Source organism: Chaetodon trifascialis, chromosome 16 (genome assembly GCF_039877785.1).
Source record: "Chaetodon trifascialis isolate fChaTrf1 chromosome 16, fChaTrf1.hap1, whole genome shotgun sequence".
Classification (NCBI taxonomy): domain Eukaryota; kingdom Metazoa; phylum Chordata; class Actinopteri; order Chaetodontiformes; family Chaetodontidae; genus Chaetodon; species Chaetodon trifascialis.
Genome location: NC_092071.1, coordinates 12634074 through 12652601, shown reverse-complemented (window position 1 = coordinate 12652601; position 18528 = coordinate 12634074). Strand labels below are relative to the sequence as shown.

At 43.0% G+C, this 18528-nt stretch overlaps 1 protein-coding gene across 1 annotated transcript; it reads left to right on the top strand.

Moving 5' to 3' along the window:
* Window positions 1-2292: 2292 nt before the first annotated feature.
* paxbp1 (PAX3 and PAX7 binding protein 1) lies at window positions 2293-11616 on the top strand. Its single transcript, XM_070982613.1, has 18 exons — window positions 2293-2732; window positions 2990-3112; window positions 3679-3891; window positions 4249-4470; window positions 4571-4671; window positions 5133-5356; window positions 5704-5893; window positions 6926-7049; window positions 7869-7971; window positions 8303-8418; window positions 8555-8754; window positions 8846-8993; window positions 9106-9227; window positions 9611-9687; window positions 9771-9837; window positions 9990-10136; window positions 10438-10592; window positions 10851-11616. Exons 1-18 carry the CDS (start codon window positions 2423-2425, stop codon window positions 10969-10971), a joined length of 2763 nt encoding a protein of 920 aa, XP_070838714.1. The 5' UTR covers window positions 2293-2422; the 3' UTR covers window positions 10972-11616.
* Window positions 11617-18528: the final 6912 nt, after the last annotated feature.

The window sequence follows — 18528 nt, the reverse complement described above, 5'->3', positions numbered from 1 at the left end:
CATATCCAGACTAGTTGGACATACATGAGCACATGCAGCACATTGACTTTCCATCGTCATTACTCATTTGTTTCAAGCAAACTCCGGTTGCATTGCCTGATAGGTTTCTTGAGTAAAAACAGGGAAATGTTTACCACCGTAGCTTTATCAGTACAGCAGCTGATTGGTCGCAGGATACTTGCACTTCTTACGACATCACAATATGGGAAGATCTCTGCTCCAATGATGAACGTGTAATAAAGAGAAAAGGGGCTCTGGGACTTTAAAACTGAAATGCTGCCATTAATGGGAAGATATTTATCTCCAATTATCGTTTTAATGGCAAAGGGTCATCTTGATGTTAATTAATCACAACATATCACTCCAGCTTCATCTGTGGTGACACTTTAATTTCGGCAGTTATTATCACTACCACAGCATGTACTACGCTTTGTCAAGCAATGGCTCTGTAATGACCCTCGCTAACTGCAGCTCATACGTCTGGCATTTATTAAATGAGCTGAATGTCTTCGAAGTCCAGAATGCATATGATGTGTTCCTATCAGGAGAGATAGGAGGCATAATGTGCTTAACATGCCGCCATACATGCAGCAATCAGGTGCAATTTTAGAGGTATGCATCTGGATCTTTCATCTTCTAAGGACTCTTTTTCTGAACGCTGTTGTCAGGTGAGCAGATAAATGAAAGAAATAGCCCAGAGGTAATGAGGCGTGAATGAAAGGAGAGGACATTTGTTGATCAAAGTCAACAATTTCAACAGGTTTTATGTCACTTGATCTATCTATCTATCTATCTATCTATCTATCTATCTATCTATCTATCTATCTATCTATCTATCTATCTATCTATCTATCTATCTATCTATCTATCTATCTATCTATTCCTACATCTGTATTATCCTATCTGTCTATGCGTCAATAAACTTTTATGTGAGTAAATACTGAACGTCGTGTCTCGAACTGACTTTGGCTCCTTTGAGTTGTGCACAATAGGCCCTTCTGGCAGCAGACATTTTGACTTGTCACAGCAGGAAAAGCACAGGCGTTCCGAATAGCATTAATGATGGCTCTGTTGTATAAACCATGACAGTGTGAACAATAGCAGGACCCTCAAACTGAAGCAGCTGAATGGAATTCGGGCATCACTCATTTTATTATTTACTCCACCTGTGCTTTTCGTACTGTGGCATGTCAAAACATCTGCTGTCGGAAATGCCCGTGTTGCGTGCGATGACAATTTAGCGAGCTGTAATTATTTTTCTAATTCTCTCTCTGCATTTTTGGTAGCATATTTGGCTCACTTTAACAGGAGAACGTGCACGCTAATTTCAGTTTATACCAAGCACTGATGACCACAGGCTTTGTTAATTACATCAGCAGTACATACATGCCTAATGTGGATGCAAAGTGTGTTGCTATAATACGTCCATGGCCAACAAACAGAGCCAGTTGGAAGAAGTGTACACCATATGCAAATACTACTTCAGCTCAAAGTTGCCACTTTCCTGGCAATTTCTATCATGGTGATTTCCTGTTGAACAAGGGGACATGCTGCATGACAAGCGTCATTGTCAGGCACAAATTAACTGTTTGGCTGGATGCGTTACAGTGACATTACATTACTGGAAACTGTCGTATTGGGTTGATTTGACCAAGGCTGTCAAAGTCAATCCCATACTGTTGCAAATACAAAAGTTAAGTTCTGAAGACTCGTACAAATATAAATAAGTGTTTTTTCGCTATTGAATGCTGTTATGGCAGCATTATGAGCTGTCAGTCACAACTGCAGTAGTCTTGATCTGAATGCAGACTCACAGCAGATCGGTTAAAGAGAATTTCAGTGGTCATGGTCACATTTGGCAACATCATGGAGATATACTGTATTTAAATCTTTTCAAAGATATTGATGTTATTTGCATTTCCCAATGCCTTCATTAGTGTCACAAGTAGTTTATTTAGCCTTAAATAATATGGTAACCTGCATTTGTATGTGAATGTGTAAATGAAACAAGATACCAAATAATAAATATTAGCATATAGCACAGGATAGAATTATTGTATTTGAATTTGTATTAGCCTCCTATTGGATAAGCATTTTCACAACAAACTATGTTAGCATTCACTGAGATACTGAGAATAATTTTACACCACTTTTTGCTTGTGTTTTTAATTTATGTATTCACTTATGTTGGTCATAACTGTGCATATGACTGATGCGCGTCTGTATCGTTTTGACCAGTAGAGGGTAGTATTGTGCCGGTGACGCACGTACGCCGTCTCAAATCTAGAAGACGAAGAAGAAACGTAATACCTAACAGAAAATGGCCGCCTGTGAGTTTAGGGATAATTTCCCACGCCTCCATGCACTGTTTTAAGGTGTCTTACGTTTGAGCATGCTTCGTTGCATTTAGTAGAAGAACACAATGTTTAAAAAGGCGAAACGAGCAAATTTTCGACGGAGGAATGAGTCCGACGAGGACGAGCAGGAGGAGAGTCGGCAACCGCCACTGGCGCCGACATCGTTCGGGCCTGTTGTGGAGGAAATCCCGTTCATGGAGACATCCAGTAACAGCGTTACCGGAGCACCTACCATTACGGATAACTATCATAGCAACGGTTTTCAGGCGAACATTAACAGCTTAAGAGCTGTCAAGAAAGAAAAGAAAAGCAAAGATACAGCTCCGGTGCCTGGACCCACGAAAGCAAGTTTACTGAGTTTCGACGATGAAGACGGTAACTATTGCTAAGTTAGCTAGCCGGTCGGTTAACCTTAACTAGATGAAGGAGATGTCCTGTGGTGACAGGTTGAAGCATTAATGTTAATCTGTCTGTTTCCGCTTGATACAGAAGTCGTATTAATAAGTGCATAAAACATTCATAGATGCGGGTAGAGAAGTACTTGACCGGCAATCATCCTGTGACCATCATCTTTACCTGGATGATGTAACTCACCCCTCATTTTCCCCGCTTGACCACCTGTTTCTTAACAGAAGGATCCGAGGTGTTCAGAGTGAAGAAATCCAATCACAGCAAGAAGATCGTCAAGCAGCTGAAGAAAGAATACAAGGAGGATTTGGAGAAGGCTGGATATGTCAAACAGGAAATCAAATCAGGTGGGTTTACATCAGCTGACTGACCATGCGTTACGTTACCTGCCACCTGCGCCGTCACATTAGTAATATGAGAATGTCGCTGAGCGCGAGGCATTTCAGCTAACATGTAGAGCTGCAGCGATTCATTGATAATCCATCAGCTTTCAAATGGAAGTTTATCAGCAACTATCTTGATTTTCAATCAAGTGGTTTGAGTATTTTTCTAAGAAAAAAGTCAAAATTCTCCGATTTGCTGTTTATAATATCATCTGCAGGTGACGACATTTCTGTGCATGATATCAGCACATGTTCACAGAGGTTTGCCATGCTCATTGCTTACACTTGTTGAGCGCTGATTGAATAAAGAAACAAGCAGCAATCAGATGCCAGTCGGAGTCTTTGCTGGTCAGTGCTCACCCCAGATACCTGAAACTTGGCCAAAGCTATAAGGGGGATCTGAACGGACCAGTGCTTTAACATAAGGCATAATCCATCCATCCATCCATCCATCCATCCATCCATCCATCCATCCATCAATCAATCAGCTTTCCTCTTGGTTCATCTTTGTCTGCATCCCATTGCCCTAGACGCTCCGCCTCTGCCGGTGGTTACAATCAAAGAGGAAGTTACCAGCAGAGCAGACAGTGAACAGGGGGAGGAAGAAATGGAGGTGGACAGCGCTGATGAGCAGGAGGAAGAGGCAAGAAATCAGAGTGGCCAGGCACATAGTCAAGTCTCCAAGAACAACAACACTGGAGCAACTTTCAACACGCTTTCCTCCCTCGGCAGCCTGCGACCAGGTATTATATGCACACCCACACACACACACACATTGACTGCTTGTTCACTGTTTTGATTATCATCTCTGGCACAACCAGTCTAACGCTCATATGAACACTGTTGTAAAGACTGGGCCAGCTCCTGGTCTTGCTGATAGCTTTGTACTTTCTCGGAGTGTTATGTAACCGGAAAATCAGCAGGTTTTGATTTCATAACATTTTTAAAATTGAAGCCTGTTTCTAATCTGAGAAAGAACTTTGTACCCTGCTCTGAATTATTGGTCCTCTAATCAGTCATTGAAGCCCCCTTGGAAGTGCTTTCATGTCACTGCATACAGCACTAAGCCTCCACTCAGAGCTGTTTCCCTCGTACTCTAGGAGAGATCCCCGATGCGGCATTCATCCACGCTGCCAGAAAGCGCCGGCAACTGGCTCGAGAGCTGGGAGGTGACGCCCCTCTGGTAGAGACAGAGGCTCCTAAGAAACGCCTGGTGGGAGAAGACCAGGACGTCAGCGACGATGAAGACGAGGAAGAGAAGAGGATCCGCTTCAGCGGAGTGAAGAACAAAAGTCAGCGACAAAAGATCGCTGAGGAGATAGGTACCGTAAGCAAGTGGTGCACTTTCAAATTCATTGATAACATACTGCTATTGTGAATTAGTTGTCTCTTAAGACGTGACCATCCCCCTCATGTACGCAGGTATTGAGGGTAGTGATGATGAGGCACTGGATACAGGTCAGGATGAGGAGGTGAGCCGTTGGGAGCAGGAGCAGATAAGGAAAGGAATCAGCATACCCCAGGTAAGATGTGCTAAATTTCTGAACAGCTGGAAAATATTTCACCTTCTTGCATGACTTTGACCACAGATGATGCATGTTTTTCTCCAGTTTTCTTATCGTTTAATCCTGTGGTGCTCTTCTTTTCTTTTATAAGAAGTTTGGATTTAATTTAAGTCTGGATTAATTGATTAAACGATAAGTCGAAAATCACCACCTGAGTCCAGCTGTTTGATTTCATTGTATACTGAGTATCTTTTGTTTTTGGAGTGTTATTTGGACAACACAAGCCATTTGAGAAAGCTTTTTTGGAATATTTTCTGGCATAGGCTAAACCGTTAGTCAAGAAATGATTGAGAGATTAATGGATGATGCATTAACTATTACCATGAGTTTCAGCCCTGATGAATTGGTAATAGACAGCAGCAGTGCTATTAGTCATCGTAGTAAAACCGTTATGTGTTTTCCTTGTTTCTAATGTCTAGGTTCAAAGCAGCCAGCCAGAGGAGAACACAGTCTACTACCAGAACAGCTACGAGAGCCAGCCCTATGGCTCCTCCTACAGCATGCCATTCACCTACAGCACCGTGGCACTACAGACTGGCAAGCCAGCCAGCCGAGCAGACAACGGCTCTGTTCACTACGGGGCCCCTATGAGCGATCTAACCCCGGTATCCATTGATTTGGTAAAGAAACGCCTGCAGGATAGGTAGGTTCAGTGGAAGACTGCAGCAACGTCTAATGTCAGTCTTCAGCTCAGCTGCTGCAATTTCTGTGTGCTGTGGTCCTGAAGAGAAAAGATACCTGCAGATCTGAGAGCCAGAGAGGCAATGTGGGGGTCTGGAGGTGGGGTTGCTTTAGTCCCCTTAATTGCACCTCCTGTTTGGAGTGCATTATTTTAGCTTCCTTTCTCAGATTTCATGACGTCTCTGTGTTTATTTGAGGGGTGCACGCTGAAACATTTATGTCAGCTATAAAGATTAGACTAGCTTTGTGTTTCTTCAGCCCCATTTAAGTCACCCTTCCTGTCTTTCCCTGTATGTCATGTGTCCGTAGGCTCAGCCAAATGCATGCAGGCCACAGCGCAAACGCCAAGCGCTACAAACAGATTGAAGAAGACTTAGCTGCCTCTGAGAGCACCATACAGCAGCTGGAGGGCTCGTCCAATGACAATGCAGATCAATATAAATTCTTGCAAGAGATGCGAGGGTATGTTGGAGACTTGCTTGAGTGTTTCAGTGAAAAGGTAAGGGAGAATTTATCTGCCGTCTGATTAGCTGTTTTCTGTCTTGTGTCTGTGTGATCTCTGGCCACTTAACGTGGAGTTTAAAGGCGTAGAGGCTAATAAAACATGCAGTATTGAGAAACGTTAATTGAGCCATGAAAAGCTGATTTCTGTGTTGACTTAATTGTTAATTTTTTTAAATACTCTTATTAGCGGTGCTGACAAGCCAATGTGACTGCAAATGAGTCACTTTGGGCACACCCCATGAATTTCCCAGTTGCTTCACAACTGCTCTCAATTGAGTGAGAAATGTGATCTATTATCTCAGTGACATGCTTTTGCCAGTGGCTGTTGGATAGAAACAAAACGCTCTGACTTCATAGTGAATCAGATTACGTTTTCAGCTGCTTAAACATAATTCATTTATACTCGTCATTACTCATACAGCGAGGAAACAAAGTTATCTTAAGATGAGTCAGAGGTGTAAGAGAACCCAACATCTACAAGTCTAGTCTGTTAAATCATAATGAATTGATGTTTCTGGCACAAACTACTTTTACAGCTACTTTAATGCATGTCCAAACAGAATAATTCAGTCTTGATCCTGCAGCAGCAGAGCAGCATCTGCACGGGACAGAGAGAGAAGTGGCCTGCCAGCTGCCAACGCGCATTTCCTCATCCACACTAATTTCTGTTTCAACCCTGTTAGGGGACTGTCATTGCACAGAACACTGTGATGGAAAGAGCGTAAACGTCGAGACTGGAACTGTATATTGTCAATGTTGGGTAAAAACTCCAATTTTGTGATATTAATCCATTAACTTCACAAGCTGAAACGATTGGCTGAACATGAGATCATAGTGTTGAAGCTTTCCTTCAATGGAAATATGACATTTTGGACGTGGGAAGTTTTCACCCGACACTAGTGATATTTTGGTTCCAGTGTTCTGTTGTCCATCTTGCCCCCTCTTGTCCCTCCAGCAAGACATCCCTGTGACTCGGAGCCCCGCTTTTGTTTGGGTTAGAGGTCACAGAAGGCATCGTATCTTTCAGGTACCTGCTGTCCTGGAGCTGGAGGCTGCCATGCACCAGTTACTAAGGCAACGGGCCTCACGACTTGTCCAGAGAAGACAGGATGATATTAAAGATGAATCGTCGGAGTTTGCAAGCCTTTCAAGTCAGTCCATCTTGAAGGTTTTTATGATTTATTTGAACAGACCTCGTTAGTTCTCTGTATGTGGGTGGGTGTGTGTGTGTGTGTGCGCGCACTGTTCACATCCTTGTCTCCCACTACCCCCGTTATGTTTCCCTCATGAGCGTGATTCAGGTTAATTGTGGGGTGATTGTGAGCGAGCATGTACGTACGTGGGAAATGTTTATCAGAGGAGCTGTTTCAGCTGCTCTTTAATGGCCGAGTCTCACGGTCAGCTGGGCGGTTGTAACTCAGCTCAAGCAATGAGTCACAAAGTAAAAGTTAAACTCTGTTAGTGACTTGTCTCTGTCACTGTGACATGTAGGAAGTTGCCGGCAGGTAAGTGATTAGAAAATACCGTAATTATTTGAAACAAATATGACGTGTTATTGCTGGTTTATAGGTTAGATTTAGGCCCAAATTTGAACGTGTTTTAGAAGTTAAAACTATCCTTATCACCTGCTGTTTTAAACTATTTTGACTTATTCTAAATTGTAGTACTCTTTATGTTTGAGTGCCTACAACACATATGTCAATCCTATTCCACAAAGGGCCGAGTGGCTGAAGGTTTTCTTTCCAACCAAGCAGCAGCACGCCAGACTTGATTCATTTCATCAGCTGATCTCAGTCTTTAGACAGCTGATTGGTCAGACTGCGTGCTCTTGATTGGTTGGAGGAAAAACCTGCAGCCACACAGCCCTTTGTATAATAGGTTTGACGTGCCTGGCCTAGAATAAAGAAAAAGGTTATGGTTATGTCTCAGCTTGTCATTGCCGCTTCTAACATGGCTCCTGTCTCTTGCAGGTAAAGCTGTCATGGCTCCTAATCTTGACTCGTTTGGTCGAGACCGCGCAGCGTACCAGGAGCACAACCGTCAGAGGAGGATAGCAGAGCGAGAAGCACGACGGTACGAAGCTCGTCTGTGCTCAAAGACATGCTGTCAGCAGTTATAGGCTTAATTTCTGTGAAGTTTCTAGACTAAAGGCACAGGTTCTATTGCCCCTGTGTTTTTGTGCTTGCCCCAGACCACAAAATACCATCTGAGCTTTGCTTTTTGCACTTTTATTCCAGAAATACAGCTCTGACTGTAGCTCAGTTTGTTAGGCATCGGTTTGCCATACAAGAGATCCAGAGTTCTGACTTTCGCAGCGTTGTTTCAGTTCAGTGCTGGTGGTATTTAATAAAACATCCTGTCCTTGCTTTTCATTGTCTGCCTTTGTGCTGATGTGTGGGTGCAGAACTCGGCGGCGACAAGCTAGAGAGCAGAATGGAAAGAGGGCTGAGCACAATGAAGGCTTGTCATCTGATGACGAGGAAACCTCTACTGATATCACCAGCTTCAACATGGAGAGAGGTACATCATTAAGTTGCTGCTAAAATCACAGCATAGACTGTAAGGAGGAGAACAGGCAAATGTGATTTAACACAGACGTGACTGACACCAGACATTCTGTGGCTCATGGCTAACCGAAGCCTTTCGTCTCCTTCAGATCGCATCATCAAGGAATCTAAGAAAGTGTTTGAGGACGTGGTGGAGGACTTTCATTCTCTTGACTGCATCAAATCTCATTTTGAAGTGTGGAGAAGAGACTATGGCGAATGCTACAGAGACGCTTACATAGGCCTCTGTCTGCCCAAACTCTTTAACCCTTTAGTCCGCCTGCAGCTCATCACGTGGAACCCCCTCAAGGTAAAGCATGCGTGAGTGTTTTTACTCCAACGTTTTTTAAAAAGGGACGAGTGGATTCTGAAGTGCATTTGTCTTTCGTTTCCCTGTCCAGGGGCAGTGTGCGAATTTTGAGTACATGCTCTGGTTTGAGTCGCTGCTGTTTTACGGCTTTGAGGAGCACAGCACTTTACAGAGAGGAGATGGAGATATCAGCCTGCTGCCTGCTATTGTGGAGAAGGTCATCCTCTCCAAACTGACAGGTGGAGAAACCTGCACAGCTGCATGTAGCATACTGAGATTTGCTCGGCATAACAATGGAGGCCAGTATAAAATATGTGTGTTAATGTATTGGGGTGTGTGTGTGTGTTTCAGTGTTGGCAGAACAAGTGTGGGACCCACTGTCGAGCAGTCAGACTGCCAATCTGGTGGCTTTCATTCACAGACTAATGAAAGGTTACCCCACTGTGCTGCATGGGGACAACCGCTACACACAGGTACTGTCTGCTCTAAAATAGGGCTGGGCAATATGGCAAAAAATCTGATCATGATAATGTTTAACATATTGATCAATATCGGTATATATCACAATATTTTCAGAATGACTGTTTTTTTTGTCAGATGTATTTCTACTGTGTGTTAGATCTATAAAGGATGTTACTGCATGAGCTCAGGAACACTTTGTAAAACAGTTGTCGGTAAAGACAGCTCGTTTGCATTCTGTTTTCATTTACATTTCACACAGTGTCCCAGCTTTTTTTGGAGTCTGGTCCTGCCATCTGTGCAAACATAATGTGCTTCATTTTGAAAATAAGAGATTACTTTGACTCTTATGGTAGAATTATTGTCCACTTGGTTTCCTCTTTTCCCCCTCTATCAGGAGCTTTTGAAAACTATCGTCTTAAGGACCCGGCGCGCTCTGGATGAAGATGTCTTTCTTCCGCTCTACCCCAAAAGGTGTGTAACACAATTCTTGGAGGTATTTCTTCAACGTGTATTATGAAACTCTGAAAAAAAAACACACTTTTAATCTTTCACAGTGTGTTGGAGAACAAGAATAGTGGCCCCTTCTTATTCTACCAGAGGCAGTTCTGGACCTGTGTGAAGGTACTGTTGCATGTGTGTGTGTCTTTGATTGTACACCAACCACTGATGGCGATTTTTGCCTCTGTGGCAGCTTGTACTGCTACTCGGATATTGACATTCTGTGCTGTTGCTGCGTGAGTACAGTCTAAATCTGTTGTTCCCTCTGTTAATAGCTGCTGGGCAACATCCTGCAGTGGGAAGGTGTCTTATCCATGTCCTACTTGAGGGATCTGGCTTTGGACAGCACTCTGAATAGATACATCCTCTCTGCGCTGCAGACCACAGATACTTTGGAGGAGAATGTTCTTAAGTGCCAGAAGGTAAGAGACATGCACATCAGTTGTTTCGTGATTATTGAGTAAACAGACTACGCAGCTGTATGGCAGATGGAAATCCTGCTGAATACCATTTACTCATAAAACTCAACACACCCCTCTTTGGCTCGTATGCGACAGAACACGTGAAATGAGAGCGAGTCATAAAGAAGCAGGAGTCGTGACCCATCCGTCCCTAACTCGACAAAGACGCCTCCTCAGTTGGTCATCGCTGGCCGTTTGCGACTCACTCAACATGGCGATCCAGAGCGGGTGTTGAACTTGTCCCTTCTTGTACCTTCTTCAGGTGCTGGAGTGTTTGCCAGTGCAGTGGTTCTCCGGGCTGAAGGGCCAGCAGACATTGCCTCAGTTGGAGCCTTTCTGTCGCTACCTCACCCACCTGGCCAACTCATTGTACCGCAGCAGTTTGGGCATGTCTGATGTGGAACGGCGCAATGCCAAGTAAGAGGAACGCTCTGAATGTACAACTGTATGCACAGTTTGTCTAAACTCGGGGAGCTTTAATTCAGTTGTAGCTCCATCTGCTGGAATATTATGGAAGGTACTTAAAGAAGGATGAATTGTCAGGGTTGTTTTGTCAAATCACAGAAAAATTTATTAACTAGTGTTCTTAGATGATTCACTTAAACAAACCTTTAATGTTTTGTTGTGATGCCAGGAGGTTTGTCCATTCCTAATTTAATCCATATCTGCCGGCAGGGACCAAGTGAAAGAGGTCGTTAAGATGTTGGGCCACATGAATGCCCTGGACCACATCATCACCATGGCAGCAGAGCACGGCATTAAGGACATCAAGACACTTTTGGAAAACAAGTCATAGAGGAGGACACGGCAGCAGCTACTTTTCATTCGTGTTTTGTTGCTTTCAGCACACTTGAAGCCATGTGGATCACTGAGCTGGATTCATGGAAAAAGGCGTGCATACGTAAAACTCAACTGTTGCTACCTTAACTGAAAGAAGAAGGTAAAAAAAAAACCCTTGGTGTAAATATTGTGAATAGTGTAAAGACTCGCACACCTATCAACACCAGACTGATGCTGAAATGAGGCCTTGTCAGCTCAAAATAACCACTCCGTTATTCTTCACGCTGGCAATATTTTACATGCTTAATTTATTAAGAGTAAACAGTGTATTGCTGGCATCTCTTTGTAAAACATCAGATCCCTAAATTTAACCATATTCAACTTGGACCTCTGTAAAAACTGCTTTACCACCTGTTTTTCCGTATGTGCCAAAAGAACTTTTCAAAGGTAGAAATTTCACACTGGCAAAGACTGACAACCAACTCGTCTCCCTTTGCTGTGTTGGACAGTTGGTCTGGTTGTTGTCTCACCCCCACTTCGTCCTGCAGTACTCCTCCGTCACCTATGGACTGCCCTGATGACCCTATCAGAGCTTTGTAATTAGATTTGTACAACTTTTGTTTCAGTATTTTATTTGCCTGAGAATAAAATATCCATTTGATGATCGCCGTCTTGTTACACTTACATGAAACCTTTGGCTTATGAGATGGTTCTCTTCATCGTTGGACAGATTCTGACCATAAAAGGGACAATCCTAAATTATTTCCAGTGTTCCATGAATGCCTCTCAAGTTTTTAATGACGCCCTAATAGACTGAAGCAGAATCATCACTCATGTGGACATTTTCCTGGATGCCCAGTTTGTTTTTGTCCACAAAGTGAGCCTCAGTGGAGTGGCCGATTCCACAGAAGCTGACTGCCTCTCTTATTATCAACAGCCCGGAGACCCCTGTTTATGTGAAATAACCATGAATTTGTTGACTTCAGCCAGTTGCCTCTTGCAGCAGTTGGTCACTACTGGCTGTTGCACAACTAGGTAATGAGCGGGCGGGGCTGTTTGTCTCTGTATCCCCTCCTCCATCTGAACAGTAACCCGAAACCTTTAATTCCTTTTTACCACCTGTAAAGAGGGGCAAAACTTTGCTGAACAGCGTATATCGACATACTTTCAGTTCATCGTTTTTTTAGATTCCTCGAGGAAACTCATCCGGGCCCGAATCGCTGCTTCATGCACGCCTGCAGGGTAAATAAGGTAAAGAACTGCTCATACAACGATGCGTTATGCGACGTAGCCACATGAATGCAGATTATAATGCGTAATTACTAACTCTCTAGTATTTGTACCCGGGCCAGACAATATTCAGCTGACACACACCAGCCAGAGCGCTGTAGAGAACCGCGTTTCCGTGCGTAAAGCTGACTGGCAGCGTGAGCGCAGGGAGCTGAAAGCAGACACGCTGGAAACCGCATGCTCCTGTCGCTCAGACCCCATTTTAACTGCTTCTCTGTAAGTACTGCGGCTCCCTGTAGCATGCCCGTGGAAGAGGCATCACAGCTCAATTACATAATTTCATCTTAATGCAAAGCGCACCTCAGTAGCCGCTCAACAGTTTCAGTCATGTTTGGCTGATTCTACAAATCGGGGTTCCTTAAAGTGTGTTTTGTTACTATGATTAAGGAATGAGAGCGGTGAAGCCTGAAATGTGTCAGGAGCTGCAGCTTAACCTGCCCGCAGAGGGGTGATATTGATGATGATGATGATGATGATGATGATGATGATGATGTGAGAAAGGAAGCTGTTGTCTCGACTGGAGTGAAAGCAGCAAGTGGCCACACAGAGTAGACGAGGAAATGCAGAGCAAGCGTCAAAGCAGAAGTGGTGGAAGAAGTGCTCACAGCGGAGTGACAGAAGCAGAATCGGCAATAAAATAAAATAAAATAAAATAAAATAAAAAAATAGTGATGAAAATCATCCAATCAAGCAAAAAGTAGTTTTTTTCATATGCTGTCTTAACCCATAAGAAAGTAAAGTTGTGTTTACTTGTGTTGCAGGTAAATCCCTCATTAAATAATTACTGAAACATGCAGTGTAGATGATCATGGTGTGATAGAGCCCACACAGTGATCCAGTTTGATGGCTGGAGGTGTGACTCAGCAATGCTCACCAGGGTTTGACTTTCCAACAAAAAAAATTAAAACAGCTTAAAATCCAGTAGACCTGACAGTGCCAGTTTGTAAAAGTAGAGTCTTTTTTTTTTTTTTTTAAGTTTGACAATAAAATGCTAAATTAACCATATTCCAGATTTAGCCATATTTGAAGAATGGCTTGGAAACAAGTGACCTTTCAGATCTTGATGACCACAGACCAGGTCAGTCTAACTTTAGCTGGTGTTAAAGTGGGTCACTCGTGGGCAAGCTGCTGACTGTAGGGCTGTTTGTACTGAAAGTGCGTGGAAGCTTTCCAGGTACCCTGAGGCGGCTGCAGCATCCCAGGACTTCACATTTCCTCTTTGCCTCACCTCCAGGCTTACCTTTTAGCTTAGTAATAGCGTAACCTGTAGCTTTTGTTAACACTCACAATTGAGATGACACATGTTGCAATTGGTGGTATTTGACTTGTCAAAGCATTGTGCACAAAGGAGGCAAGTGCAGCTGCCGTAAATAGATTGCAGTGTGTACAAAACATGGGTCAGTGGCTTATTGCCATTTTGGGTAGAAGTAATACACAAACAGCGTGAGATTCTGAGACAGAACTGGTCCCCACATTGCTGTCTGTAGGTGAACAGAGGGAAAGGGTGAGTGTTTTGTTTCCTGATGGATCTGATTTTTTCTCAGGTCTGTGCGAGGGAGCAGGTGAAGGGCACTTTACCTGTGTTTTGTACCTCGACGTAAGCCAATGGTGTGACTTTACTAAAACAAGACATGGCAAACTGACAGTGTGCTCTACTGGTAATGCTCAAACATGTTTTGGGGCAAAGCTTTTTCTTTTGTGGATACCCCTTATTTAGGAAACATGGCCTGCCATGTTTGCTGAGTGTTTTCTCCACTGCATTACCCACATCTGCTGCTCCTTTTTATCCACGGAGGTGCTGAAGTCTATGATTTTTGCCACAGACTGACTGACACTGTCGAAAACATCATGCACGACATGTTCAAGGTGACCCTGAGGGACAAGCCGCCGCCACAGTCGGACAAACTGTGTTTACATGAGCAGACTAACAGATAAAACCTGTGTCAGCTTGCAGCATAATTAAGACCACATCAGGACAATATTGCAAACACAACAAGTAATGTGATATCGGTAATGTTGAAAGATGGTTCCTTGGGGACTTGCCAACAAATAGTTCACACTCAACTGTTGCATGCCGTTCTTTCTCCACAGTGAACCCACCTCCAGGAGCAGGCCCACTAAGATAGCAGCGTGTCCATAGTGAGTGTATGCATGTGAGCAGTTGCCATATTATTCTGATAATCTCTCTGACGAGCATCTCTAAATCAGTGTAAGGTAATGCTGTTATGGCAGAAATAAAAACCATTGTCCCACATATCCGTCTGTTATGGCTTTCCGTGACAATGGCGATCAGGCGTTGGTTCTGGTTTTAGGACATGCACCATTAAATTGCTGCCATATAAATCGAGTTACTTTGTAATAGTATTGGAAAGGACTCCTAGCTTTCCTAAATGTCAGTGTTACATTCATGGTCTACTTTCATTGGTTTTGAAGGCTCACACCCCCTCTCCTGCCCATCCTCTCCCTCCCACTGATGGGCACTGCCTCCACTTTCCTCACATCTCATCTGCCAGATCATTTTGAAGCTGGCAGCGGGTCGTGTACGTGTCTGTGTGTACACAAAGATAAGAAGGGACCGTATTTTCAATTTCGCAAGGTTTTTGTCCCAAAACTTTTGAACCTTTGGCATTTATTCATGTGGTAGCACTGTGTTCAAATTCAAACAAAGCACGTGCGTGCATCTGCTTGCATGCAGCAGTGGAATGTAGTCGAAGTGCATTAAGTCAAGTGCAAAGTTAAGGTTCTTGTACTTAACTTGAATATTCCCATTTAGGTAAATATATGCTTCTTCTCTACTCCACTGCATTTCAGAGGCAAATATTGTACTTTTTACTCCACTGCATTTGTCTGACAGCTTTAACAGTATGTCAAGTAGTTAAAATGAACACAGCCTTAAACAACCACAGCAGCAACAGGCACTTAAATGCAGCAGTAATATTAATATAGAAACATTAGATATAATAGTAAAACACTGACTGGGACCATTTTTCTGCAGAATGAGGACTTTTACTTTTGGTATGTAGCTATCTGCTTGCATGCATTAGTTACACCAATGTATTGTGTAGAAATGGGTTTCTGTGACTGTTCGGATCCATGCAACCGCAGAACTGTGATAATATAAGAGAGAGCACAAGTGGGCATGCAGAGTTATTACTGTGAAAATACATTTATTGAGGTTTTCACGGTCAGCCAGCTACCGCTGCATTTTGACCATGCTTGTGTGTGCATGCTGCTTGGAATAGCCGAGCCATGTGATTCCTCCAGATTCTATTTCAGAACAGTGGCCGTCAAACACCCTGCACTCTTCCCCGCAGCTTGAAGAATAGTTAACAAATGCGTCTTTTAATCCTTCTATCTGTCAAACCTTCCGCTCAGATCGACAAGTGAAGTGCATCTGTGGGTGGTTTCAAGTAAGTACTCCATGGATTTTCTCATTCCGCCACGAGGGAACAGGATAATGCCATTTTGACATCGATCTACAGCTTTGACACTGTATGCAGCATTAACAGCGTGTGTTTCATCTCGCTTCCTGTTTCTGACACCTGAGTTTGTTTTGAATGGTCAGATTTAGTTCCCTTTAAGGTGTCATTATTGGATCTGATTAACTTGTATTGACAGAGACAGAGATTTGACTCAGCAGTTGCATAACTTGTGCACCCAGCAGCCTATATGAACCACAGGAGGGGTCATGTGGTTCATATAGGCTACTTTGCTCTGTGTTTAGTGTCTGCATGTGTGTGTTCGTTCCTGTAAGCACTTTATCATTACCCTGGGGCATTTGAATCACATTGTCACTCAAAGCTTTTATTAATGAATACCCATATAGGCATGGGCTCAGCAGTCTTAAAAAACGCTGGTTTGGTCCTGTAATTTAATAGATTATTTGTTTAACAGCTGTTTTTTTTTTTGTTTTTTTTAGGAATAATGAATGAAACAGACATTTCTTAAATTACTAATTTGCTCTGTGTTTGCACTTGCAACATGCATTTACTTAATATGGGACATGTACCCTGTGCTAACAACTTTTAAGTATAATTCTGGCATTCTACTACTCATCAATTAATCATTAGTTGACCAGCCATTACAGCTCTAATTAAAAGGCTGGTTCTCACTGTAGGTTCATAATGATGACCTTGCACCTGTGTAATTCTTTCCACACCATTTCTAAAGAGCCTCACCGCTGATATGGTACACCGTTCATGATTAGTGACACCGTGTAAACAATAGTGACCTCTACAACACTGGATAGCAGCTGCAAATGGGAGAGGCTGCATTTAATGACTTCTGATTGGTGTTGCAGTTTCAGCTTGGTCATGGTGGACAGTTTGGGGCAACAAAAAAAACAAACTGTTTCATTGGGATAGTACTAGCACTGAGCCAGCTTCAAACTATAGGAAAGTGTTTTTAAGTGTTTGAGGGAAGATTTTTCAAGCTCTTCTTTACGTCCATAGAGACTGGACTCAAGTTCAACCACAGTTACTCTAATGTATTTTTTAATATGTGGTCTAGTAGGTCAGGTTGGAAAGTTGTATCTGAGCCTGGATGTTTTCTGGATTAAAAAAGGCTATAAGGTTGTCACCTTAGCCAACCCTTATGTGGAAGTTTCCATGAGGTGACATGACTGTTGCACTGTCCACATGACCTTTCTGGGTTTGTGTCATCAGTCAGTGGGTTCTGGAGAGATTCCATTATCTGGAAATGGGTCACGAGGTTTTGCTGCTGCATGCAACTAACTCAATTCCCAGTCTCTCTTCGATGGGACATACCACTAGATATCTGCCATACCAGCACAACTTTACATACATTGCTGCCTAACATTGTTTACACCCCCTCCCCTCTTTTTTTTCCGCTTTCCATTCTCCCAACTGCCCTCCTTATGTTTTTTTCTTCTCCCAAATATCAAGTATTACCTCTCAGTACGTGAGCTCAGCACTGGGGAATGTGCATGAGATGTTGGACAGACTACTGACCCCGACAATCTTCTCAGCAGCCACTTAGGAAAGAAGTCTTACAGCTGCGCTTGGCCTCCAGAGGGTACAGATAGTTTCAAACTGCAGCGGCTGCTCATTCCGTTCTTTCTGCTTTTAAAGTATTTTTTATGGTCACACACTCTCCTGTTTGGATGTGAGTCTGTTTACTGTAAACGCGTGGGAAAGTCAGAAAGTAGCATGATGCCAAAGACCGAGAGTGTTTAATATAAAGGGTGACTGCACTGATTTTCCACATGAAGTCCAGTTTGCTTGTCATGAGGATGACCATTTCGCCTGTATAGACAGTTGTATAATGTCTACTGTGGGTCTAGATGAGCTTTTCAAAGTTTGAGAAAAAAACAAAAACTAGAGTAAACTTGAATAACATGGTCAGGGTTTATTCTGGCTCTTGTTTGAAGAGAAAGGTGTGGGGTTTTGAAAAAAGGAGGATGCAGTGAGGATCTAAGGAGCGTGGCCCATACTGGAGCGTAATAATCACAATGTTTTAGCCTCTGCTGCTTCCCTCGTGTGAGCCCCCCAGCTGTATGGAAGTGCAATATTATCAGTTTAATTTCAGCTTTACGTTTTAAATTTATTTTTAATTAATCAAGGAATATATGATATTGACTGTCACAGTTCAGATTCTATTATTTTGGCCCTTCAGGTATTTTATGTGCTTTCTGCTTTGCTTTCTTGTACTATGAGCTCAGAGAGTAATGGTGAATTGTCCTTGTTTGTCCTGTATGATCCTAAGCAGAGAGATATAATAGCAAAGCACTTCTTGGTAGGTAACACTGTGATGAGCCTCCACAGTGTGTTTCAAGAAAGTGTTTCTGTGTCATGAGTTGTAATTCTTTTTGTGTTGAACAGTCTGTTCAAGAGCTCTGCCTCCTCTCTTGTGAGTTGCGTCCTGTTATGTAACATATGTCGGCAACGTATCCGGCAATAAGATGGATTATCCCTATAGGCCCCTGGTTTTTTTGGCTAGCAGTCACAGTGTGGATTTGGGTTGCGTTATATAACTCCCTAGGAAACAGTGTTCTGCTTAGAACAAGTCTGTCAAGCACAAGTGAACCCCCTTAACCCAATGTGTGCCACTGCGCAACCAGTGTTTCTTGATGTCGTGGATCGAGCAGCATACAGGCTACTTTTGACGTATATTTGTTTTCAAAATGATATTGAATCAGTTATTCAGTGGTGAGCTCTTGTTATGTGATTACCCACAGCTTTACATTTAGAGAATACTAGCTAATTGTCTCATGAATATGTCAGTATGAATGTATTTGAAGGGCTGTGAATAAAACTGACACCGC